At 41.5% G+C, this 25,118-nt stretch overlaps 5 protein-coding genes across 11 annotated transcripts; 2 read left to right on the forward strand and 3 right to left on the reverse strand.

Annotated features, from left to right (window-relative positions):
- Positions 1 to 158: 158 nt before the first annotated feature.
- On the reverse strand, positions 159 to 18,972 carry Efa6 (Exchange factor for Arf 6). Of its 7 annotated transcripts, none has more exons than XR_016268598.1 (15): positions 18,010 to 18,972; positions 9,450 to 9,516; positions 9,339 to 9,392; positions 8,489 to 9,273; positions 7,219 to 8,415; positions 6,392 to 6,637; positions 5,029 to 6,011; positions 4,583 to 4,969; positions 4,343 to 4,512; positions 4,183 to 4,280; positions 3,839 to 4,114; positions 3,636 to 3,773; positions 3,345 to 3,577; positions 1,609 to 1,697; positions 159 to 1,522 (listed from the first exon to the last, which is right to left on the reverse strand). XR_016268598.1 is itself a non-coding variant. In XM_089462353.1 (15 exons), the coding sequence occupies exons 1-15, from the start codon at positions 18,151 to 18,153 to the stop codon at positions 2,187 to 2,189; spliced, it is 4,494 nt and encodes a 1,497-aa protein (XP_089318479.1). In that variant the 5' UTR covers positions 18,154 to 18,971; the 3' UTR covers positions 1,769 to 2,186. The 7 variants fall into 7 exon arrangements, 6 of the variants coding, with proteins under 6 accessions (XP_089318479.1, XP_089318477.1, XP_089318476.1 ...); XM_089462353.1 differs by lacking the exons at positions 159 to 1,522; positions 1,609 to 1,697 and adding an exon at positions 1,769 to 2,262 and having other exon boundaries at positions 5,029 to 5,479; positions 5,840 to 6,011; positions 18,010 to 18,971; XM_089462351.1 differs by lacking the exons at positions 159 to 1,522; positions 1,609 to 1,697 and adding an exon at positions 1,769 to 2,176.
- On the forward strand, positions 11,888 to 23,568 carry Dph5 (diphthine methyl ester synthase). Its single transcript, XM_018011922.2, has 3 exons — positions 11,888 to 12,022; positions 22,006 to 22,406; positions 22,493 to 23,568. The coding sequence occupies exons 2-3, from the start codon at positions 22,077 to 22,079 to the stop codon at positions 23,201 to 23,203; spliced, it is 1,041 nt and encodes a 346-aa protein (XP_017867411.1). The 5' UTR covers positions 11,888 to 12,022; positions 22,006 to 22,076; the 3' UTR covers positions 23,204 to 23,568.
- On the forward strand, positions 18,981 to 20,951 carry btn (homeobox domain-containing protein buttonless). The gene has a single exon (XM_018011951.2). The coding sequence runs from the start codon at positions 19,989 to 19,991 to the stop codon at positions 20,439 to 20,441; it is 453 nt and encodes a 150-aa protein (XP_017867440.1). The 5' UTR covers positions 18,981 to 19,988; the 3' UTR covers positions 20,442 to 20,951.
- LOC108616594 (uncharacterized) lies at positions 20,407 to 21,821 on the reverse strand. The gene is made up of 3 exons (XM_018011910.2): positions 21,610 to 21,821; positions 21,205 to 21,549; positions 20,407 to 21,137 (listed from the first exon to the last, which is right to left on the reverse strand). The coding sequence occupies exons 1-3, from the start codon at positions 21,703 to 21,705 to the stop codon at positions 20,505 to 20,507; spliced, it is 1,074 nt and encodes a 357-aa protein (XP_017867399.1). The 5' UTR covers positions 21,706 to 21,821; the 3' UTR covers positions 20,407 to 20,504.
- CSN6 (COP9 signalosome subunit 6) lies at positions 23,560 to 25,015 on the reverse strand. The gene is made up of 2 exons (XM_018011936.2): positions 24,358 to 25,015; positions 23,560 to 24,296 (listed from the first exon to the last, which is right to left on the reverse strand). Exons 1-2 carry the CDS (start codon positions 24,733 to 24,735, stop codon positions 23,652 to 23,654), a joined length of 1,023 nt encoding a protein of 340 aa, XP_017867425.1. The 5' UTR covers positions 24,736 to 25,015; the 3' UTR covers positions 23,560 to 23,651.
- Positions 25,016 to 25,118: the final 103 nt, after the last annotated feature.

Here is a 25,118-nt window from a genome sequence, read left to right on the forward strand (position 1 = left end):
CCTTAATGTCTTCTGTAAATATACTCATCCCGATAACAACCAATATTATGCCGAGTATCGATACAAAAGCCGCGATGGCTAAAGCATTGGCGCGTAGTCATACGATTTTTTAAACGAAATGCTACTGAAGGCCCGTTATAAAAAACATTTTGGTAAAGTTTGTTGGAAGTTTTTAATGTGTCATGCTTTTGTGATTGGTTCTCATTCACTTAATATAATTTTAAATGTATACGCATATGTGTATGTATATATGTATAACATTAGCACTTAATTGTCTCATCAAGCGTGTCCATTTAACGAGAAATCTATGTATCTTCCTTTGCAAGAAATTTTGGATTACAATGTTTCTTCACAGTTTTTAAATAAATTATGTGTATATAATATCCACATATATTCTTTTTAAGCAGCATAAGTTTTCGTGTGTTTTAAATTGTTTTGTTTGATTTTTCAATTTATTGCCTTTTTTAATAGAATTGTTAAAAATAATTATAAACAATTGTTATACAGTTACATTTACATAATTACACAATATAATATATATTAAAAATATACATATGTATGTAGTCAAAGTTATTGTATTTCGATTTATTTTTACTTTTATGTGTGATTTTTCTCGATTCTTTAAATTTCATATTCTAACTACGTGGACTTGTCGCGTAATCAACCAATTGTATTTTGTATAAATTATTATATATATATATATATCTGCAGCCGTACATAAATATATTGGAGAAATATACTTAACGCAAAAAGGCTAACCGAGCAAATTACATAACTCGCTGTTGTTCATTTGTTATTGTATAGAGAAAGTATTGTTTAATTATTTATTTTTATCATTTATAATGATAGCATAGGTAATGATGTAAGTTTCTTTCAATTTTAAATAATATTCTTTATATGTGAATAAGCAGTGTATAAGGGGTACAATACAGAATGCCGTTCATCAGAGTCCTGTGCCAAATAATAGAACAGCATAAAATTTCGGATTCAATTAAGATTATGCGTCACGACTAACCAGCTTTTGCTCTCAGCAAAATTGCCAGCATTAATATTCCGATTATTTCGATATAAATTTAATCTGCTTATATATTAGATTGTAAACCCGACATGGGTTCAATTAATTTTATATAAAATAGCAAAATAATTGGTCTGAGTTTATCTTTCGAAATTTTTGTAGTTCTCTGTTGAACGAACGTTTTGTGTGTAGGACCTAAATACCATTAACAACTTGCGATTACAGATAGTCATCATCATATTTTATGTAGCTTAAGAGATTTACATAAATTCTGAATTGTTGGCAGACTGTTGGGCGTCACACGATCGCTCGGCACAGCCACAATGTGTGAGTGTTCTTCTTTTCCTTTAATTAGTCTCTAATCCCCGTTCTCCCCCTAATCCCTTGCTCATCAGCATCGTCTAGTGCCCCTCCATGTGAGTGATGTATTGGTAAGCGATTTGAGTGTTGAGTGTTCTGTATGTGAGAGTGTGTGTGGCAGTTGGAGTATTTGATCATAGACATGGGCTGCATTAAACAGAGAAAAACACATAAGTTGTAAAATTCGGATTATATAAATTTGGTTTGCTTTTGTTAATATTGCTGGCACTTACCAATTGCCAAGTGGTTTTATTGTGTGGTTGAAATGATGAAAATCAATAGCGAAACGAAAATGCGTAATTATTTCTTTTTCTTCTCTTTTCTGCAAGTGAAATCAAATGCGATATTAATACAAATTATACAAGTGCTTCAAATTAAATACCAAAATATGCATATTGTAAAAACGATAATAATAGAATATATATTCTGATTATATATAACATAAATATATATACACAGCCAAGCTATTAAAATGGACAGTTGACAAGAAAGTTGAACATAATAATTTTGCATTTGACTCATTTGCTCACATTTGGGGCAAGACATTGTTAGGTCTGAATATCTATTGAATATTGCTTTTGCTTGTTGTTTGTTCCTAAAGTTGTTCTTGCTGTTCTTGTTGCTTGACTCCAATGTGCAATTGATGCTTGTGATTGTTGTTGTTGTAGCTGTTGTCTTTGTTGCTTTTGTGTCATCGCTAAGCGAAAAGTGTGTTAAATATTGCATTTTTAGTGACTTTTGAAATAGGAGAACAATTGCAGCCAGGGCGCCAGACAACAGCAGGCGCCATCGTCGAACCATCTGTAAAAATTCAAGAATTTTTCTTTTTGGTTTTTGCCATTTTGCTAGCTTGATTTGAAACATAACGCAACATAATACGGAGAATGCTGTAAACAAGCAGCATTTGCATATGAGTTGTCCACATGGTTAGCATGATTCTTATATATAGTTTACATCAGTATGCGTGTGAGCGTGAGATGTCTGTGACTGTGTGTGTATTAAATTTTTTTTTTGTAACAACTAGACCACAATTACTTTGATTATCAAACAGAAACATTCGAGTATTTGTGTGGGCGTGTGCGCATAAGACTCAAAGAGCTCTAATCATATAACTTGTCATACTATAACTATTTATATTTGTGTATATATAGGTATATATTAAAATGTTTTCGCTTTATAAACGACTTTACTACTTTAATGTATATTTAGAATGCATTTAGGCAAGGTATAAACAGTAAACATTACTACATTTGAACCACATTTGTGTTTTTTTTCTTTAGTTTTCTAAATTGTTTTCTCATCTAATTTTATCGTTGAACGCCAAAAATTGTTGTTTGCTACATGTGCTAGAAAAATTCTTTTCTGTTTATCGTTATCATTTAAACTAAGCGAATCTTTGCCTTCTTACAATTCTAATTATTTGTTACTTAAGAGTTTTCACAGTAATTTGTGTGGGTTTTAAAAAAGCCAACCAAAAAACAAAAGAATTGTTTATATTAACTGGCATATAATTATATTATGACTCGCCTTGAAGTTTTAATTGCTAATGCGCAACTCTTAATTCTGAATTATTTAATTATTGTTAGGCTTTTAAGTTGAGAATACATTAAAGCTTTCTGCATGGTCTAAAAATTACAGTATTGAGGGGTGATGTACTCCTGGAATATATACTAATGCGAAGCGCAACATAAACATTTAAACACGACACGGTTTGTATTTACATAAATGTTTGTTAGGGAAGACGACTAGCTGACAAATACAACAATTAACAAAAGCAACACAAGCCGGGGGTTGAAACGAACACAGAAATAAACTGAACAACACGCATTTAACGAGAAAAATAACTTATCCAGGGAATGTATTGCATTAAACCACACAAGCTGAGAAAACTCCCATTACGCGTCAGCCAATGTCCTGCTGGGCATTGCCGCTAGTTGAGGAGTTCCTGGCTCGCTGTTGTTGACCGTACCTGCTGTTGGTCGACTGCTGAGGCTGCTGCTGCTGCTGCTGTGACTGTGGCGACTGCTGTTGAGTATTAATACTTTGCGGCGTTGTGGGCATGTTGACCGAGCCCATGGGGAATGGTTCCGCATCCTCCTCGAGCGTTGGTTGTGTTGTCAGCTGACAATGCAACTCCATTGGCTGCTGTTCGGCCAACATCTTGGCGTTTAAAATGCTTACATAAGCCTCGTAGCGACGTAGCTAGGGAATGAACAAATTAGTTAACAAGCGTAACAGACTCTTGTCCACCCGCACCCACCTCATATTGTAAGTAGGCCTCCTTCTCCTTAAAGTTCTGCAGTGGCAAGCCTTTGCTGGGCACGGGCGTCTTTTGATGCTCCTTCAGTTCGTGCTTTAACTGGGTCACTTGCAGCTCATGCGACTCAAGCTGTTCCTTCTGCAAATTTGTGTATTATCACAAAACTATATAAATAATGCTATCAATTTAAATGTGGCACTCACCATCGACAGTTTAGTTTGTGCGCTGGGCAACAGCGGACGCTGAAAACGTTTTTGGCTGCCCACACCACCTTCTAGAGGCGGCGCCGAAAACGCTGCGCACACATAGTTAATGGTCTCCACCCAGGAGTGCAGTTCCTTCGAGTCGCTCGTCTGGAATAGATACTCGGCCTGATCGGCTGTTTGCAGCCGGAACACATGTTGCTTCTTAGTGTAATCGTTGGCCATAGTGGCCAGTGCGTGATGTATGCGTATAGCATTATGCAGATTGTCGGACATCTGTTGGAATTATAGCAAAGTGTTACTCAAATTTATTGATCTAATGCCAGCAAGTGCACTGCACTTACTTGACTCTTTCGAAAGCCGTGTTCGTCCTTGTGCAGATATAAAACAAGATCGCGCAACGTTATGAAAAACATTTTCCACGAGCGTTTGCCAAAGGGAGCTGATTGAGAAAAATATAAAACGTAAACGGTAAATCTAAAGACTTTACAGTAGTTTACTTACTTTTCTTAAAGCTGGTATCATAACAGCATTTGCGCATCACATAGCCCTTTTTGTATTCCACTGCCGTAGCCGATTCGGGTGCATCTAGGAACGGATTCTGGCTGACTCCCGTCAGCCCGCTATTGTTGGTTGCCCGCTGCTGTTGCTGTTGATCGCCCGTCTCATCGTCCCTAAAACAAAAAGAAACATATTAGCGGTTAAATGTGAATAATATGGGAGTTGATTTATCAAAGTTCTCACAGCGCCCATTCCAGCGGCTTCGTTTTGATGGCGTGATATAAATACTTTAGCACATCCTTAGGAAAGTTCTCGCCATCATTGAGATCGGCCAAATTGTCCACAAATTCAGCACAGCTCATTTTGCGACTGATATTCTGGCCATGCAGATCCGTGTTCAGCAGCATAATGGCGCATGTTAACGTGTGTACAGCATCCTGAGAGTTGAAGGTGCCGGGATTGCAGTCCAGGAAACGCTTTGAGAAATGTACCAGCACACGTTCACGCTCCTGTGTCTCGCCGGACAGTGAGAATTGCTGCAGAAATTCGCGCAGCGCCAGATCCAGAGATTTCTTTTCAAAATTAAAATGCTTCAAATACTCGTCGGCCACAGCGCGGCTAAAGTCATTGCTGGAAATATAAAACAAATTTAGTTCTCGTCATAAATAATAATAGAATAATGAACAAACTTTTTGCTGAGATGCCGCGATACGTCGCTCTTCTTGAAACCGTCGAGAGAGTACAGTCTTTTGGCCAGGCGTATGGCCGAGGGCATATCCACGGCCTTCGGCGAGTAGTGATATGAATGCAGCGACTCCACATCACTGCCATCATCCGAAACGGGCGGCGAGCCATCCCGGGCCCCAACCGTTGAGGACGGCTCCTCCGTTTGCGTGTTGCCATCCTCGTCGGATCGATTTGCGTTGCTGGTGGTGTTGTTGCTGTTATCCATGCCACGCACCTGTATGACCAGCTTGTGCTCGGACGGATCACGATCGCGTTCGCGTTCACGTTCCCGCTGCTGTTGCTGGGCGCGCAGCTGTTGCTTCAGCTGCTGCTGTTGCTGCCGTTGCTGGGCCGCCGCATCGGAGACAAGAATGGTGGAGTCCGAATCGCTGGGATCGCTAAGTACCATGCCGCCTAAAATATCGCGAGAACTTAATAAATTATCGTCGTCTTGATAATCTGGACTAGAGATATTTGAAATGGCCTCTGAGACGCTCTGATCGTTGCCAAAACCACCACCACCACCACCACCACCACCATTAGCACCATTAGCAGCACCACCATTGGGGCAGCCCAACAGACCCGGCATGGCAACAGGTGACTGATCGCGCTGCTGTTGCTGTTGTTGTAATTGCTGTTGCTGTGCGCTCTTTGAGCCTGAAGACGACATAACGGACGAGGACACCGACGTGGGCGAGGCCGGACTGCCGGCTGCCGAATTCTGTGGCGATGAGCTAATGGAACTTGAATGGGAATTTGAATTCGATTGCTGACCGTAGTATTGCTGCTGCTGTTGTTGTTGTTGTTGTTGTTGTTGTTGTTGTTGCTGTTGTTGCTGCTGTTGTTGCTGATGCAATTGTTGTTGCTGCTGCTGCTGCAGCTGCTGCAACTGATGCGGCTGCAGTGGGGCATTGTAAGTCCACACGATACGATCGCGATTCGATGCCTGCATTGAATAAACATAAATTAGTCAAATTTCAATTGATATGCGTCAAAGTATGCATATAGAGAGTAGAGTATATCGTATATTTGTCTTAAAATTATTATTGATTTTTTAGTTGTTGCTCAATTTCCATTTGCCGTTGCCCAATCTGAGAGAGGGAGAGCCCTAAATAATTGCCAAGTGTAGCCGTTTGTGTGTGTCGATTTGTGTTTTCAGAGTATCTGTGTGTCGGTAAGCTTTAGTTTGGACTACTTGCTGTCTACATACAAACGTTTAGCACAACAGGCAGGCAACAAAACAGAAAATATTCGCAAACGATAAACACAGCAAATCACATTAATTATGAATTATTCTTGTGCATGCCATGCTTAACAAATGGCAACCTTTTTGCGTAAAATATAGTTTAATTTGTTGCTGCAGCCGCTGCCTGTTGGAGTGGTTGTTGCTCTTGTTGCTGCTGTCGCTTTTGTTGTTGCCATTGTTGTTGTTGTTGTTGTTTTCGCTGGTGTTGTTGCTGGCGACAATTCTTTGCACTCGTTGTTATTGTTATTGTTGTTGCTCGGCTCGGTCTCATTGTTGTTCAGCGCCGACGAGTTGTACTTAATCGTTGATTCAGTTGTTGTTGTCGACTAGGTTTATTTGTTTGATTTTTAAAGAATTTGCGATATATAGAAAAAGTTCAGGTAAAATGCGAATCAACAGAGAAAACGAAAGGAAGGAAAGAAAGAAGAAACACAAGTAAGAGTAAGAGTAAGATAGACAAGATAGAAGTAGTTGTTAATTGTCGTATAGTAGGAAAGTAAATAGTAACGAGTAAAAAGTAACGAGTAAAGAGTAACAAGTAACGAGTAACGAGTAAAGTGGAAACTTGATGTATGATGGGTTCACAAAGATACAGCGAATGATATATACTACACATATGATAAAGGATTTGACAGGTTCTACGTGATTACACCGTTATAATCGTACTTATATCAAAAGACAACAACCAGAACTAGTTTAACACTACACAAATCACTGCAACAATGACAATCTACTTTAGGCATTGTGACACTGTGCGTGTTCTGGATCTGAAAATGCACAGCTATATCTGTGTTTATATGTTGGCTTTCCGACTGGAAATATGCCTGCGTATGAAGGCCTCTCTAGATTTATTTACAGCTATTCTGGGGCTTTGGCTAGCTAAGCCGCTCTATTGTCCAACGCTCACCTGCGAATCCTCCGAGTCGTGGCGCGTATCCAGCAACGTATTCAGCGAGCTATTCACATCTTCGTCGATATCAATGGGTATCACAGCCGCAATGCCTTCGCGCTGTACCTGCTGCAGATGATCCTCAGATTTGCTGGTGCGAAAACCTGCAGCATCACACTTACGCACCACATGTCCATTGTGGCGGCGCACCACAACGCCAGCGCCGTTGTTGCTCGACTCGGCCGCCAGGGAGCTGGGCTCCGGACTGGTGGGCACCGAGCTGGCCGTCTCCTTATCGATCAATGGAGCCGACAGCGAAATTGGCGAAGTTGGTACAGAGAAGGAAGTCTCGTCCTGGCCAAGGCCTAGAACAGCCTCACTTTTAACCGTCCCAGACGAGTTGGATGTGGAGGCAGAGTGACCAGCCGTTACACGTGCAGCACAATCAACAGCATCTCGATTACGCTGCATCTGTTGCCGCATCACACTGCGCTGCTTGAGTGCCCGCATGCGTTGCTTGGTTGAGCCGGTGCCCGACCCCAGTGAATTTGTGGAGTATTCCTCATCGCCGGCATCATTGTCCTCCTCATCGTAATCATCATCATCATCGTCGTCAACCAGACATTGACGATCGCTATCATCCTCGTCACCACGACCTAAACCACTTTGATACGTTTCGATGTTTGTGATGTCATAATGGGTTTGATCCTCTTCGCGTTCTTCCTGATCCGCCTCCAGCTCATCTTCGTTTTGGTAGTACTCATAGCGCTGTTGCTGCTGTTGTTGTTGCTGCTGCTGCTGTCGATAGCGCTGCTGTTGTTGCTGCTGCTGACGTTGCTGCTGACGCTTATTGTCACCGTAGTCTGTGGTGGCATCATCATCACGCTCCAGCTCCTCACACATTAGCAATGTATCGTTGGTCAGCGAATCCCGACGATTATAGCTGTTATTTATGCTATCGCGCTGCTGCTGCTGCTGTTGTTGTTGTTGTTCTTGTTGTTCTTGTTGTTGCTGCTGCTGTTGCTGGTGTTGTTGCTGCTGACCACGCTGCAGCTTAGCCTCACGTTTCATGGAATCCGAGCTGGCCGTATTGGTGGGCGAGTCCACTGACGACGAAGATGTGGGCGAAGATTCACCGGATGCCCGCGGTGCTAGGGCGCCATTGGCACGTGCATTAACCACATTGCGCTTCGGGAAGTCTCGCAGACTGTCCACCTGTAATTGAAGTGATTACAATTAATAACAGAATATGAGCAGCCCTGCAATAAGAACTATTTGCGGACATTACCTTCTTGGCTTGCGTCGTTATTAAATTACTCGATTGGGGTGTTCTTGATAGATTCAATATTAGATCACCTGTCATCATATAAGCCTCAAAGCGCGGCGCCTTAGCCGGCTGCGGCGGAGCCGAATTGGGTTCCGGCTCAGGCTCGCGTTCCACGTGGCGCTGCCGGGTTACGGCTGGACTGCCGCTGTAACTGTTCGAGTGCTGCAGTGGCTGAAGACCGTTGCCGTTGCCGTTAGCTGCCTTCGTTGGTATTTGAGAGGGGCGTGGTCGCTTGTGCTGTGGCGACTGCACTTGTGGCACTGGTTTGGAGGCGACACTTTTCAGGGCCTGTGGAATGCGTGACGGTCGAAAAGTCGGCGAGGTGGCACCGCTCCCTGCTGCCGTGGGTGATGTTGCAATATTGCTGTTGCTAATGCTCGTTGTAATCGTTGTGGATTCTACCATTTGTATCTTGGTCGAGCTGGCGGAAGAGTTGCGGCTGTGCGTGTGTATTGTGGTAGTTGTGGATGCTGCAGCAATTGATGTTATCGCTGTTGCTGTCGGAGAATTCTGGCGCAGCGATGGCAAATGCGTGGGCGACTTGTACCGCAGCGCCGGCGAACTAGCATTTGTGGGCGGGGTTGTCCCCTTCTGATACTGATTCTGATTCTGGCGCTGATTCTTGGGCGAAGCGGCGTTTGGACTGCTGCTATAATCATAGATATTGATGGGAGATTCAATGTCCACGTAATGCGGACTCTGCGTATTGGCCAACTGCTCTTTAATGCGTGCTTTCAGCTTGGGATCTACAAAAAGAAAATGTAAGCATAAATTGTCGAAATTCTGCACTGTTTATATGAATGTCACTTACCTCGTTTAAGCTCCAAGGTTACTAAGTTCTCCGACAGGCGTAAACACTTGAGCACTGTAATTAATTCGAAAATTAGGAAAATTGATTAGGCTTAGACACTGCAGCACTTGCCTTCCTTCGTGGTGTGCCGATGTACATCGATGCCATTGACTTTCAATATAACGTCGCCCGCTTCGACCTGCAAAAATAGAAAAATATTCAACTTATTAAACGTTCACAAAAATTTTACTATTATTTATGACATTTCCTGATTAGAATCGAAACGAAATAGGACACTAAAATGAATATTGATTTTCCTTCAGTATAATATATTTGTGTTTTATTTTCTTTGCGCCAAAGCAATGGAACCACGCGGATAAACAAGCTCCGTCAGTCCAACTTGTCGGCACTTGTAAACTATTTTTAATTCCTATTCGCATCCGCGTGTCAACAACGATAATAACAACAAAAACAATACTTAAATAAAAAAAAAAAACAAGCGAAATGGCATTGGCGCCTTGTCCGCCTGTTCGCGCTGACGTCAAAAATATATTGTTGTTTGATGAGCTCTCCATGGTGGGGTACGCACTTCTCTGGCCAATCCAAGGCATTTAGTTTAGTCAATACATTTTTCAGGCATGCCGCTCCATGTGAAAGCCCCTTCCCAGCCGAAGCAGAGCAAACAAAATTAGAGCACTACTCATGCAAAATGCAAGCGAAGTGAATTTGCTTTGATTGCATAATTAATGGCGCGAAAAGGACGTTATTTCTAGTCGATACTATAATTGAGGAATGTGCCTTTTAGGAGTGTCACTGTCGCAGCTTTTGCTTGTTTATGTGTTTATTGGCACCAGCTCCCAGAGATGACCGTAAGTAAACCGAAAAATTGCACTAATTTATGCGGTATGTGCACGTTTTGTTCACAATAGACGTCAGATGAGCGCAGAGTTGCATGAAGCTCTTGCCTTCATCTGGCATGCATAACAAAAAGAGAAAAATGAGAATGAAAGAGAACGCTCGGCAAAGAGATGCAACGAAGAGAGCAAATGTAACGGGCCGCTGTAAAATTCAACGTCTTTCAAATTTCGATACAAATTTAATTTTAAGTCGCTTGATATGCGGCAAATAGATTTAGGTATGTAAGAATGAGATTGTGTGCGTATGAGCACACAAATACGAAATATTTGGGATATAAGCAAAACCCCTTCAAAGAAAACATAAATTAATGGCCAACACACCTAATGCAAATTTAATATTGAGTAGTCCCTTACATACATACGAACACACACATTTGCATAAAACTGATAAGCCCTAGTCTGCGTCGCAGTGAAAAGCTCATTAAAGGCTTACAGCATCATTTTTGAATTAGTGTCTAATTGGAATGCAGTTAAATGTACGCTTTGTAAATTGCCAACACACACACAGCAACACCACGCTCTCTTATACACATGTAAACACGGCCAATATGTATGCATTCCGTAAAATTTGCTTGCAAATTGATTTGCTTTCACGATGCTTCAGCGTCTTCATCATTTCAGCCCTGCGCTTTGTCACGTTTTCATCTGATGCCTTCTTCGTGTAATCTCAAACTTAATACCTACTTGTTGTTGTTGTTGCAATCGAATGGGATTAAGAGCTGCGAGTCGTGAGCAATGCAAGTGATGCTCTCGCAGACGAAAATTCATATGCAGTCACAATAGTCAGAGTTGCCAGACTATTCGCAAATGAGCTTAATTGCCTATTTAAGCACTGATCGCAATCAATAAAACATTAATTAACGAGTTGTTCATAATTGTGCTGGTACTTATAGTACTCACAGGTTGCAAAACAAACGCTTTTAAATCAAATGTATTCAAAGTAAACACTGATAGCGTCTAGAATTATGGCGCCTCGTATCGGCTTTATTATTTTGGTCAGGTTTCAGTTATCTACTGCCAAATAAACACTAAACTCCTCAATTAGTGTCATTCTCAATGGAATTATTGTTATTTATTTCGATTGCTTTGTTTTACGGTAGTTGTCTTTACTTGAACTCATATTTTCAATGACTTTTTTGTTGACTGCAAATCAGTTTATTCTGCCAGCAATATCAATTAACAATAGCAACAACAACACGCCCACCCAATCACAATCAGGCCAGCAGGCTGGCTGGCTTTCTGGCTGGTTGGTTGGTTGTCAAGTAGGCAGGTAAACAAGCCAATGCATTGATTGTATTAGTGTCAGCGCAATGCCATCAATGACGACGTCGACGACATGGCGTTGACCCAGTCAAGTACGAAGCGATGCGGCATAAGCATTGCCTTCACCGTTATGCGAAGGCATTGGCACGGCCAGCAGTGGCTGTAATCTAGAGCTGAGCCTTTGTCGTGTTTCATATCGTTTCACGAATTATGAATTCCTAACTTCAAGATGTGGGAAATAACTAACTTGCAAAAATATGTGAAACCATTATTAAAAGACATTAAAATGCGATATTTATAAACTTTATTTAGTTTACTACGTATTACTCTACCATTACTCTGTTACCATTCGTAAGTTATTTCAAATATACATACAATTTATAGAAAATCGATGTTTGCCATATGTAATAGCAAAGAAGGTTTTGCATAGGCGTTCAACAACTTGTCAGTTGTAATTTTTTACATCCAGGGGTCAGGCCAGCTGCTACCTGCGGCAGTGACGCACACACATACATTTCTAACAAGGTAAGCAAATACAAAATAGGCCAACGCTGCGATTAAGTGGGCTGTGGGCCGAATAGCTAGTTGGCGGTTCAAACAATTTGAAACTGTTATTCTACTAATAGCTCTGCCATTCTGTTTAAACGTGATTTCTTAGTTTTCATTGCATTTGTTGTAATGCCATACGTTGCCTTTCTCTTTCACTTGTGCTCATAGCGTGAACCATTGTGAATAGAATGACCAGTGCAGCAGAGTCACAGCGTTGCTTGTCTGTCATTTATCATCAAGCTTGTCAGGCACAGCCCTCAGTTTGCTAGTCTGCTTTGACGTCTCATTTGAATAGACTGCATAATTTGATTTTGCTTGAGCGTATCCCTAATTCGCGCACTCATTTATTTGCACTCATTCAAAATGTATTCAGCTCGGATCAGATGTCTGTGTGTGAGTGTGTGTGTGGATTTCGAACGACCTTGCCAGCTATCTGAACTGTCCATTGTGTGCTTCGCTTCCCTTTCCCAAATCGTACATATAAATCAGGCAAAAAGTAAACAAATAATCACTAAAACACATTTACCGTTTCTAGGTAGCTAGGTGTGTACATGTGTAGGTGTATAGGTGTGTAGGTGTTGTGTAATCGCCTAAAGGGCGGAAGTCACAAATGGAGATATGGCATCGCTTTCGTCGCGCTTAATTATGTCAATTTGAGTGTCGGTCGACCCCCCGTTTGACATGATGTTAATTCTGACGCTGTTTTATGTTTACATTTCTTTTTCACACAAACATCTGTTGACGGGCACTCGAATTAAGTTATTTACGCGCTTTGCGCTCGAGTAAACCTGGTAAATATGTAAATATGCATACTTAAAGCCATAAAATGCCTTTTTACCGTAATCCGTAATTCAAATAAACCGTATCGCTATTCTCTAGAACAAGTTTTTTGCGAAACTTCTAGCTGTACGTAGCCAAAGTATTTAGACTTGGATTTCAATTTTTACGACAATTTCACAGCTGCTTAACTTTTTACCTAGTTTAGTGTGAAACGCAGAAATGAACTTTTTACAAAAATACCAGCCCAGGCTATGGGGAAACGCAACAAAACATATAAAAGAGAAATACCAGCCTAAGCAAGGGGCAAGTAGCACGAATTGTAGCCCCCTCTACCCAAAAGCCTAGCAATCTGACCTGTATTTGCATTTGCGCAAAACGAAAACACGAGCAAACCACCCAGAAAAGTTTTTTTTTTCGCAAATCGAAGAAAAACAAGTTTATTTTCGGTGCTCATTTTGTTGTTATTGATTTGCGCTCGCATTCGCTTTCGCGACTGCACTACAAAAATATATGCCGAAATAGCTAACCAGGGCATTAGAGATGGGGGAATCATCCAGGCGACTACGCCAAGCCAATCAGGGAGCCGGCCGGCTCGTCGGCCACTTGGCGTCTAATTGAGCATTCGAAAAGCGGCAAAGGGAATGCAAACAAAGAAAAACAAAAACATAGACACAAACAGACGCACACACTTGCACACACAAACACTTGCTAAAAGAACTCGAGACGGATGACAACTACAAGTGCTGCCACTCAATTTGCAGCCAACAGACAGCAGCCAAGTGGCAACACCGCCAGACAAAGTGCAGCCATTTATACTCATGTGTGCACATTACGTGCATTATATGTGTATACACACACACACACACACACGTTAACAGCAAACTATAATGTTGCTTTTGTTGCAGTGTTTGAAAGCGTCTTTTGTGACGCCTGGGCGCTCACAAACAAACACTCTTTTTTAATATAATGCTTAGATTTAGCGCAAAGTTTACTGCACACTGCGCTTTCTTCGGCTGCTTTTTGCATGCCGAGTGCCTTATGCACTCATTGTTCTAACTTATTATTTCGTAAATGCTTGTTGCTGTTGTTGCGATGTTCGCTCTGGCGTGTCGTGCAACGAACCGCGGCGCGCTCTCAACGCCGCCGCCAACCTCTTTTAAGGCCACCCCCCACTCAACGCACAACACAGCAAAGCACAACTCAGCTCAGCTCAGCTCATCTCACCACACCACACCTCACCTTACCTTGCCTTACCTCAGCCCGCTTCACCCCTTGAGCCGTCATTAAAAACTAACTTAATAAACGCGCGGGCATTTTTCATTTGTTTTTTTTTTTTCAGCTTTTGTAATTCAATTAAAGCGAATTGACTTTATAGTGTGTGCACTTCTGACTTCCAGTTAAGGGCAAAGAGAGCGGGACAGCACATAAGCTCTCTTTCGCTGGTCAAACGCGGAACGTTGACATTTATCGAAATGGCAAAGTGTCGCGTGCAAGTTAGTTCTATTGTAGCTAGTTCGTACCGTATCGTGACCTGCCCACCGAGTCGTGTGCTACGCACATTGAACCTACAAATGACAGTTTTATGTTTTCTAGAGCTTGAAATTTGTTGCTGTAGCAAACTTGATGTTCTCTCGAAGACAATTTTCAAAGTGTATGAAGACATCGACACATACATACACACAAGTACTTACATATGTATATAATATATCGGATCGGCAGACGACCCATTGCATCTAATACAAAGGCACGTTCGAATGGATGTGTGTGTGTGTTTCGTGTGTAAAACTTGCACTTAGACAACAAGAAAAAATCAATATAGCCTTGTAGTTTTTGTTCTCTTGTGTTCCTTTTGTTTGGCCGTCTGTCGGCGACAATTAATTTGTTTTCAGGCAGCACAATAACAAAAGTCGTTAGTCACTTCCAGTTAAAGTCTAATTAAGCTTAGCGTTAGAATTTTGCAACAGCCGGCAGAGCTCAGACTCGCTCGTGAAAAGGGGCTGGCAAGGAAGTGGGCGGGGCAAAGATTGTGTCCACAATATACAAACCATATGTACATATGTGTATGGCAGCCCCGAATGGTTGCGTCCAGCGTGAAATGTTGGTGATTGAAGCTGTTAATGTGGTCTTTGGACCAGTTTAAAGCAAACACACACTCACACACACATTCGCAGAGACATGTAATTTAAATGGGGACTGTTCTCATTCTGAAAACTCGTCTTAGCTTCGAAGAGTAGAAATTAAAAAGCAATTTAGTTAGGAACGGGAAAAAATCATCCAAAATGATGAATATCCAGGAATTTGATTAATGACATTGTGTATGTGCACAGTAAACCTCTTTCGATATTATGATGAAACTAATAAATGCACACAGACGCACTAGTTCACATTTGTGCACGTTCGGGTGCGATTGTTTATAGAAAATGAAAGGCTTAGGAGGAAAACAACATATGATATGTTCAACAAATTAACTGTTCTTTTGTTATCCATACAATTAATATAAATTTCTCACTTGTATGAAATTGTGCACGAACCAAACAACAAGCTCACACATGCACGCACACACACACAGACACCTGCAAAGAATGGGCATTAGAGCTGCCAGTTAACAACAAAACGAAGTAGAATCAGAACAGAGAGTGAACACAATGCGACAGACATGAAAGGGAAACTTTCAGCATGCAACTTTATACTCTTGATCTTCATACTTTATAACAATAGTTAAAACATGTTTGTGTATATAAATTCTAATAATTATTTTGAATTTTTTCTATGACACAATTTTATACATCCCAATTTAAATAATCTTGCATACGGCAGCACTTACTAATTAGCGTTCAATTTGCTTATTGATAAACTATCGCTAAAGTCACGGTCCAGCACTAATGCCCGGAGACAACAACAAACAGTAAATACATATTTATTTATACATGCATTATATGCGCTTGCACTCGTACATATTTATATATACACACATGCATAGATATAACAAGCATGGTGTGTGAATTATCTGAGATTCACAGCTCATTGAAAAATTATTGTGCAGCAGAACAACAGTCACAGCAAGAGACAAACAAACGTAAACATCGCAAGAGATAGCGCGACAAAACTAGCATCCCCCTCTGAAAGGAACAACAAGTTGTAAGCGAAAGCGATAATAACAAATTGAAAAAGTGCGTGCCGGTGTGCCTTAGTGTGTGTATGTGTGTAAGCGTAAGTGTGAGTGCGATTACAACGCCGGCGGCGATGTTGACGAGTTGCTTGCTCTGTTGAGGTCTGCGTCGACGTTGACGGTAGCCACGTTGCGGCAGCGAATGTTATTGTTGTTTCTCTTGTGACTGGCTGACAACTTTTTTTTTTATATGTACACACATACATACATATATATTTGATTGTTTTTTCTTGTATTTGTCAAATTACTTAATATTTAAATTTAAAATTCCAAACACGTTTTTGCAGTCGACTCTTTGTGTTTGTGTTTCTTAGCTCTTCTGGCTTTCACACTTTTCTCTCTTGTCGTTCGAAACGAGGAGTCGTGCGAATAAATTTATTTCTAAAAAATAAAAAAAGCCAAAAGCCGCACTCGAAAGCAATAATAATAAACGTACACAAACATTTTGTTGCTTGTTTGTTTTTTGATTTTAATTTTCTTTACATTTGCTGTGCCTGATAATTATTCACGAGTTTGCGAGTGTGTGAGTAAGTGTCTCTGTCTGTGTCCTCTGCCTCTGCGTATGTGTGAGTGCGACTTATATTGTATTTATAACTTGTCTTTGCTTTGCTTTGCTGTTTATAGCTGCGCTTTATTGCTCTTACCGTTGTTTTTGTTGTCGTTGTTGTGATTGTTTGATTAGTTTGCACTTCTTTTGAATCGAGTTGAAAATGCATATTGTTTTCAATGAACTTTACGCATCAAATATGTGCAGCACGTTTGATTCCGTCTAATGCAACTCCCGGTGTACGTGGTCATATCCCTCTCTAACTATCCATTTCCGATGGATTTGTCATTTCTAACATTTCTGTTGAAAATTATTCTTGAGGGATTGTCACATATTTATATATGTAGATATACTTACGTATATACATATGTGCTTGTGTACATATGTACATATGTACATATGTGTACTTACATACAAATGTGGGTGCATTCGAATAAAGGAGTAAAGCTCAAACTAATTATATCTCAGATATGAAAGGTAAACGATAAGAGATTCTTTTAAAGATAACATTAAACAATCAAAAGACACAAGGCAATGTTAGCTAACCTCTTAGCTATTTCAAGATTTCTTATCATTATGCTAAGATACATACTTAAAAGGAACTTGGACGCCAACTAACTGTTTAAAAATAAATTTCCAATACATCTTTTGCGTCACGATTGTACAGCACTAATGATTTATTGCCTTTTAGATATATTGAAATGAAAATGAAAACAAAAATTTCTATAGATATAGCAAAATGAATTGCCAATTCCCGCATTTGATTTTAGTGCCAATGCACACATACAAACATTACATACATTTATTTGTATGCTTGTATTTCTTCATTTTGTTTTAGTTTTTATTAAATTGAAATCGAAATGAGCAAAGCATTTCATGGGAATTTCAATAACAAAAGTAAATAGAAGCGAAACCTCTAATGAAAATTGATACATAGTGTTACTTCTTAGTGTGCGTGTCTTCGCATGTGTGAGAATATATGTTTGTATGTCTGTGTGCGCCTGTGGCAGTTCCCCAATAAAAGAGCAAGTGACACGATGACATCACAGTGGGCGTCATTGAAGATGGGCAACACCGATGACTGCGTCGAGGTCTCGTTTCGCGACTCTTGCCAGGCTGCTAAATTGAGTGCTTTTCATACACACTAACACACACACTTACGAAATCTTCAAATGTAAGAAATGCGCTTATCTACAGCGGCAAATGCGACATAAAAAAGAGGGTGGTGCAACATATATCCACCACTTGGGTCTGTTGCGCTGCGCCCCGGTGGTTGATGAAGTCATAGGGCAGTCCCTAATGGGAATACGGCAGCGCCAAAAGTAGGATAACAGTTTGCGGTAGGTGGAGTCAGAGTGCAATATTTGAGCAAACAAAAAGCGAGAGAGAGTGTAAGGAGTGTGTATACACATATGTATATGCATGTCTGCATCTACGTATGCATTTGTATGTGTGACTATTACTTACCGCACCGCAGTCGGCGGCCGGCGAATTCTCAACAATGTCGTAGATGACATGCGGCGGTCCAGTTGTGCCGAGCAGCGAAAACCCGAAACCGGAATGCTGCTCACTGCGACTGCGACGCAGCACCACTTTCAATTCCTCGGTCATTGCGCGACGTTAACGTTGACGTTGTCGCCCACTGCTGCTGTTGTTGCCGCTCCCTGTGCGGGTGTGTGTGTCTGTGAGTGTGTTGCTGCTGCTCTTTGCTGACCACCTGGAACTGCAAACCGTTGTTCACTTCGGTATTTATGTTTTTCGGCTCTTTTCTTGTTTTCGTTTTTAGTCGTATTTAATTTGCCAACGTGTTTGACGCTGTCGTCATTTGCACTTTGTTTTAATATTTGTGGCGTTCTTCCCTCTCGCAATGCTTCACTGAAGTTTTGGGCTTGGCTGTCGCTGCCGCCACTTCACAACTTCTTTGCGCACTCATTTACAATTGCTTTTATTTCACTTACACGCAGGCACAAACGCACACAAATGCACGCACGCAAACGCAGACACAGGCACACACACACTCACACTCACAACACAAGTACAACTTCAAAATTAACTGCTCGTATTTTGTTGATCATATTTTGCAACTCAATTGCTACTCAGGCAATAGCGCAGCTTTCTTTTAACGCAATTTTCAGCACTCGCGCATCTACAAACAAAAAAACTTGTTAAAGATTTTCGGTGTTTTTTTTTTTTTGAGACTTTTTCTCTCTCCACTTTCGACACTTTGCCGCAGTCGCTGCTGCACGGCTGCCACTGTAGCGGCTAGTATTTCAATTAATCATTGCGGCGCGGTTTTTATATACTGCTATGCTATTAACATAAGCTATATCTTGTATCGAATTAATTTAATTAATTTATATTCAACTAATGTTGATGCAGATGCGCGACTCGCGAACCGAACACCACGGACGCCTTTCTGTTGTTGTTTCAGTCTATCGATGTTTAATAGCCGCCTTCATTTATTCACCTAGGTATGTGAGCGGGTATCGATTACAGCATTATTCGATTTTTCACATAACCATTATCGTACGGTAGCGCCACTAAATTTAGGAGTTCCTCAAATCTTTTAAATTGAGTGATGAGCTAGATATGAAAGACAGGATTATTAATCAATAGGCTAACCCTCAAGTAATGAACAAACATAAAAAGGTATGATTATTTTTGAAATGAGCACGATAATAAACGCAGACAATTTATTTAATGGCGTTGCCAGATGCGGTCTATATAGGCGGGTCTTTTGCCAATTTAAACTAAAAAACATAGTTTATAAATATGCTGTTTTTTTTCTTCAATTCATATGTAATGTAATATTAAAATTAATTTGAAGATAGACAAGTAAAGAGTGCTGATCAGTATCAGCGAACAAAACTGGGGATGTGGATATCCGCACCGTAGCCAAGTGAAATGATGCGCAAAAAGTAAAAAGTGCGTGCAATTGACAATCATCTCCTCCATCCTTCTATGCGTACTTTTATGAGGGATATTAAAAAATGCTTAGAGTTCTTTCAGTCGTACAAAGCACTTGACTCATGTTTGCAGCTAAACCTAGTATCCACACACACATGCGAGCAGTAGCTACTTCCGGTTTAGCTGAGTCTTTTGTTTTTGTTTTGTTTTGCCATCAGAGTCTTAGGAAAACAACAACATAGATTGTGGGTGTCACAAGTGTTCAAAGGCAAAGCCAAACTGAGCACAGCAGAGTAGAGCACGCGACGTTACGGCTGGTCGAGTCGGCGGCTGTGGGGGGCAGTGTGTGTCCAGATGTTGCGCACAATTATCATATCAGCAGCACATCATTTACATTTAAGTGGAAAAACAGATTGAGCCAATCGACTGCGAAGAGCGCCGGCCAATGAGCAGTTCGCGCACAGAACTCGACTTAAGAGGCGTCATCGTGTGCCCGAGAGCTCAGTGTTAATTAGAGTGTTCGATCAGCAGGAGCTACGATGAAGAACTGCACCACAGATTTGGCCGCCTTTTACGTCAATGACTATGAGGACTTTGACTACAGCTACAACTATGAGCCGACCAATGCACCCAGCTATGAGGATTACAGAAACAAATCCTGGACTGGAGGATCGGCCGCGGCTTATAGCTGCCATGCTCTGCAACTGGCAGACAGTGTAGCTTCAGCCACGACCATGGACCAACCAAACTCCACAGCAGCCAGCAGCAATAGTGCACAACGTAAGGAACGCACGGCTTTCACCAAAACCCAACTCAAGCAACTGGAAGCGGAATTTCGCTACTCCAATTACCTGACACGGCTGCGACGTTACGAGATTGCCGTCGCCTTGGAGCTGAGCGAGCGTCAGGTTAAGGTTTGGTTTCAAAATCGTCGCATGAAGTGCAAACGCATTAAACTTGAGATGTCCGGGTCTACGAAAGCCGACAATTAGTTTACTTTATACAAAATGTTTTTTTTTTTTTACTTAACTATTATGGTAAAATATACTACAATTCTACTTCTTTAGCTTTTTGCCAATCTTCTTCTGCAATGGCTTGGCCAGTTGTTTGGCTGCGGCCAGCTGCAGTGTCTTTGTAGCTGACTTCTGGGCAGCTTTGGGCGCTGCGACAGGCTTCTTTTTCTTCTGCACACCGCCCGTGCCCGGCTTGCGCTTGGTTAGCTCGACTAAGCGCTCAGCGCCTGTGTTTTTATTCTGCATCTTTTTGGGTGCTGCTTTTGGCTTTACAACTTTCAAATCCTCTTCCTCAGAATCATCGCTTTCATCTTCAGCGCTGTTAAGTTCTGGCTCGCTATCATCATCACTTGCATCCACATAGTCCTCATCATCTGAGTCCTCGGTAATGGTGTTGCCTAAAAGGTCAGCCAGCTCCGGCTCCTTTTTTTCATCCTTTGGCTTTTTGCTCGTTGACGGTTTCGATTGCTCTGTCTCCTTTATTTTCTTGACTGGTTCCAAAATGAGATTGGATATATCAATACCCAAATGCTTGTACTTCTTTTCCATTTGCTTCAGTTTCTTGATGCCGGCGACTGTGCGTTTCTGGCAAGCGGCTTCACTCCAATCATTCTGTTGCTTAACACTGCGCTGTGTAGCTTTGGTTACATCCGAAACATAAATTTCTTTGCCAGCCTGGAAAATGTTATATTTTAATATTATTATTGTATAATAAATTTGTTCTTCTATGCCATTTGCGCACCTTATTTGTGACTTTCTTCACAGTATTCTTGAAGTAATTAAACTTTTGCTTCTCTGGTGGTATATACGTTGCCTTGACCACTTTCTGAAACATTAGATAGTTATCCATGGTATTGGCTGCCACTTTGGCCACCTCTGGATATTCGAACTCGACAAAAGCATATCCTTTGCTTCCGCCAGTCCGTTCGGAGCGTGCGAGTCGCAGCCGCGTTACATGTCCAAATTGTTTGAAATATTGACGCAATTGCTGTTCAAAGAATCCATGTGGCAAATGCTTGATAAATACTACTCCACGCTCCTTCCGCTCCTTTGGAGCTGGTTTCGCCTTGCCCAGTTTCTTTTTCAACTGCAAAAATGGAGTTTAGACACCGTTACTTGGGGCTTCTCATATCAGTACGTAACTTACCTGCCCAGAAATTACGGTTTTGGCTTGAGCCGGTGACTTGGATGGCGTTACTTGTTTCTGAACCTTTAGGGGCTTGGGCTTCCTTACGGCCGGCATCTTTGCTTTTTGTAATACTTTGAGAACAAACAGAAATATTAGAAACTAAATTATGGCTCGAGCCGCACGTGGAATACACAGTAATAAATCGATTCTTTCGATAACGATAGCATTGCTGAAACCCATAATTCTACACATTTTAGTATTTTTTAATAATAGTGGTAGTCCTGCCTAATAAATTAAATAAATGAGTTAATAAGCTTTACTAACGTACAAATGTATGTTTTATTGACTAGTAAGATGTGCAATGAATAATTCGTGTTGCCAAGGCTGAGTAATTTTTTTTTTTTCTAATTTAAGTGTGACCTCTGTTTACTTCGGCGCCATTAAATCAAATCTAAAATGGCGCACACGGCAACACTGCAAAACATATGTTAGTGCAATCGCGTCGTCCGCGCGTGAAGAAGCAACAAGCGAGGTGCAAATCTAATATAACGGGCACGTGTCGGTTTCCGCCGAGCTTTAATATATACATAAATACAAAAGCTACAATAACAAAAGAAAACAAAAAAATAGTAAAACATATAGCACAACAATTGGGAGTTGCGCGCAAATTACCAAGCAACATGTTCTACTTAATTGGACTCGGTCTGGGCGATATCAAGGATATCACGGTGAAAGGCCTTGAAATTGTAAAGCAATGTAGTCGTGTGTACCTGGAAATGTATACCTCAATTCTCGGCTGTAGCCTTGAGGATATGGTGAGTAGGGACCGCAGTGCGTGTAGCGCAAAAATAAAATGTCGAATTATGTATTTTTATATTTTAATATTAATTTTTGTTTGTAGCAAGAATTTTATGGGCGTCCCCTGTTGCTAGCGGACCGTGACCTTGTGGAGCAGGGAGCCGATGAGATTCTGGCTGGTGCTGGGGAGTCAGATGTTGCCCTACTTGTGGTGGGCGATCCCTTCGGAGCCACCACTCACACAGATTTCATTCTGCGCGCCAAGGAGAAGAACATACCCTACAAGGTCATACATAATGCGTCCATTATGAATGCCATTGGCTGCTGTGGCCTGCAGCTATACAAATTTGGCGAGACCGTCTCCATACCATATTGGGATGAGACCTGGAAGCCGGACAGCTTCTACGATAAAATCAAACTAAATCGCCTGCACAATATGCACACGCTCTGTCTCCTCGACATTAAGGTTAAGGAGCCCACACCGGAGTCGCTAATGCGCAAACGCAAGGAGTACATGCCGCCGCGTTTCATGAGCGTCGCCGAAGCCGCCCAACAGCTGCTGACCATTGTGGAGAAGAAGGACGCTCTAGAGCGCAACACTGTGCTGAACGAACAATCGCTATGCGTGGGCCTGGCCCGCGTTGGTCAGGATACGCAACAAATTGTGGTTAGCACGTTGCACGGGATGCGTGCCGCGGATCTGGGCGGACCACTCCACTCACTGATCATACCCGCCAAGGAGATGCATCCGTTGGAAGTGGAGTTCTTGCAGCAATATGCCGCCAATATCAAACTGGACGATTATAACCACTAGAGAGAACGGGCCCACCTCAGAAATTTATGTATTTAAGTGTTTAGGACACATTTGATCTGAATTTAAGTAGCTTGAAGCCAGCTGTATGTATACGGAAGCGTAAGATGAGACAGTGATAAACATATATATGTGGTTTCCCCAACAGCTTAATTCCAACTGTGTGTGTAGTTTGCAAACAATAATAAAAATTGCATTAAAAAAAGCCTGAATATTCTTTGTGGGAAAAGTCAGGTAGGATTTATGTGGAACTCTCGAATGAAGATATGCATGCTGCATATGCTCCACCAACTCGAGGTTATCTTAATATGTAATACAGAGGAAGCAGATCTGTAACTGTAACATAAACATTCCATAAATTTACTAAATCTTTGTAGTGTTTCACATTTAATGGGGCAGCAATTCAGAATATATATAAATATATTTAAAATAAATATCTCCAGATGTCTACTTAGGGATAGAGTCCTCGCATGCGACGCGACGAACCCTGGCGATCGTAGAGCATATTGAATTTGTTGACGAACTGATGCATGTCGTTGCAGCCCTTGGTCAGCGTGCCCAGGTAGCTGATCAAGCCGACGTCGTTGCATTGTGTGTAAAGCTCCTCCTGGAAGGCGGGCACCTGCATGATGGGCAGGCGATGGCATAGGGCATACGCTTCTCGAAGTATTTCCTGATTCGCCTTCAGTTTTCCAGCTTCGACATCTTTAATGTACTGCAAGACAATTTTGATGCGAGCATTTAGCATTTTGATAGCACTGTCCTGGGCCACCAGATGCTCGGCGACGACGCTCTTCTCGCCCGATTCATTCGTGGTCATGCGCGCCACATGATCCACTCCAATCCGCTCCGCCTCCTCGGTGGCCAGCGTATAGGTAAGCGGAACAAAGAGCATGGTGGCCTCGCCATCGACCAGGTCGATGAGCGATTCGAAAAGTTTCACGGGCAACTGATCGACACTGCGTGGCAACGGATTCAGCTGTAGCATGATTGGGCACTCGTTAATTTCGGCTATTTGTTTTTGAATCTTTATGTCGCCGGCAGACGGACTATCGCCCGTTGTATACCAGCCAATGAAATCCAGATCGCTGAACACCTGCAAATCAATACGTTTATATCTGAATAATTTACTAATACATTATAATGATTAAACTAACCTGTTTGTATTGTTGCTCCTTTTTGTTGTAATAGTCTCTGTTAATGATTATTTCGTCCGCAATTTCATCGGCTTTGAGCTCAAACGAATTCATCACCTCAATATTTCGACCCTTCTGTTTGCCAATCAGTGCGCCGTACACCTGGCGCGACTCGCCGTGCTGTGCCCGGAAGCGTGTCCAGTGCTCTGATATATTCATGATGACCAATGGATGCAATGAAATCGTTACCGACGCAATCGTGCCCGTCGCAGCCATTATATTGCCTTTGATTTGCGGCTGTTTGGTGCCGGCGGAATCACCAGCTGCTGCAGATGCAGCCGCTGATGATGAGGTACTCGGCTGGGCATTTATATCGGCATCAACGTCCATTTGTTCCATTGTTTCACTGTGTGGAGTATTTACGAGCAGTGGAAGTCAATATACAAATGATTTCCGATTTTAATATATATTTTTTATTCGATGTTTGCTATTGCGACTGACTGCCACCGATTACTCAGTTGCGATAACAATAGGATTCTTTGTTTCGTTCTTATTTATCGATTTCGATAGGTTTCTTGCCTATTTTGGGCGGTTTTTGTATACAATTTTCTAAAAATTTCGTTTGGTAAAAATATATTATGTATTATAGTAACTCCAAATTTCCAAATGCTGTAGAGTAGCTTTCTATATTTTTAATTTGTATCTAACGATGCATATGTATATTTACTTTAAAGTAAATTGAATATTTTTGAATATCAACTTATAGATTTTAGCAGCTGATA

The sequence above is a fragment of the Drosophila arizonae genome, chromosome 2 (assembly GCF_054131065.1).
Source record: "Drosophila arizonae isolate 15081-1271.41 chromosome 2, UAZ_ARI_1.0, whole genome shotgun sequence".
In the NCBI taxonomy this organism is placed as follows: Eukaryota; Metazoa; Arthropoda; class Insecta; order Diptera; family Drosophilidae; genus Drosophila; species Drosophila arizonae.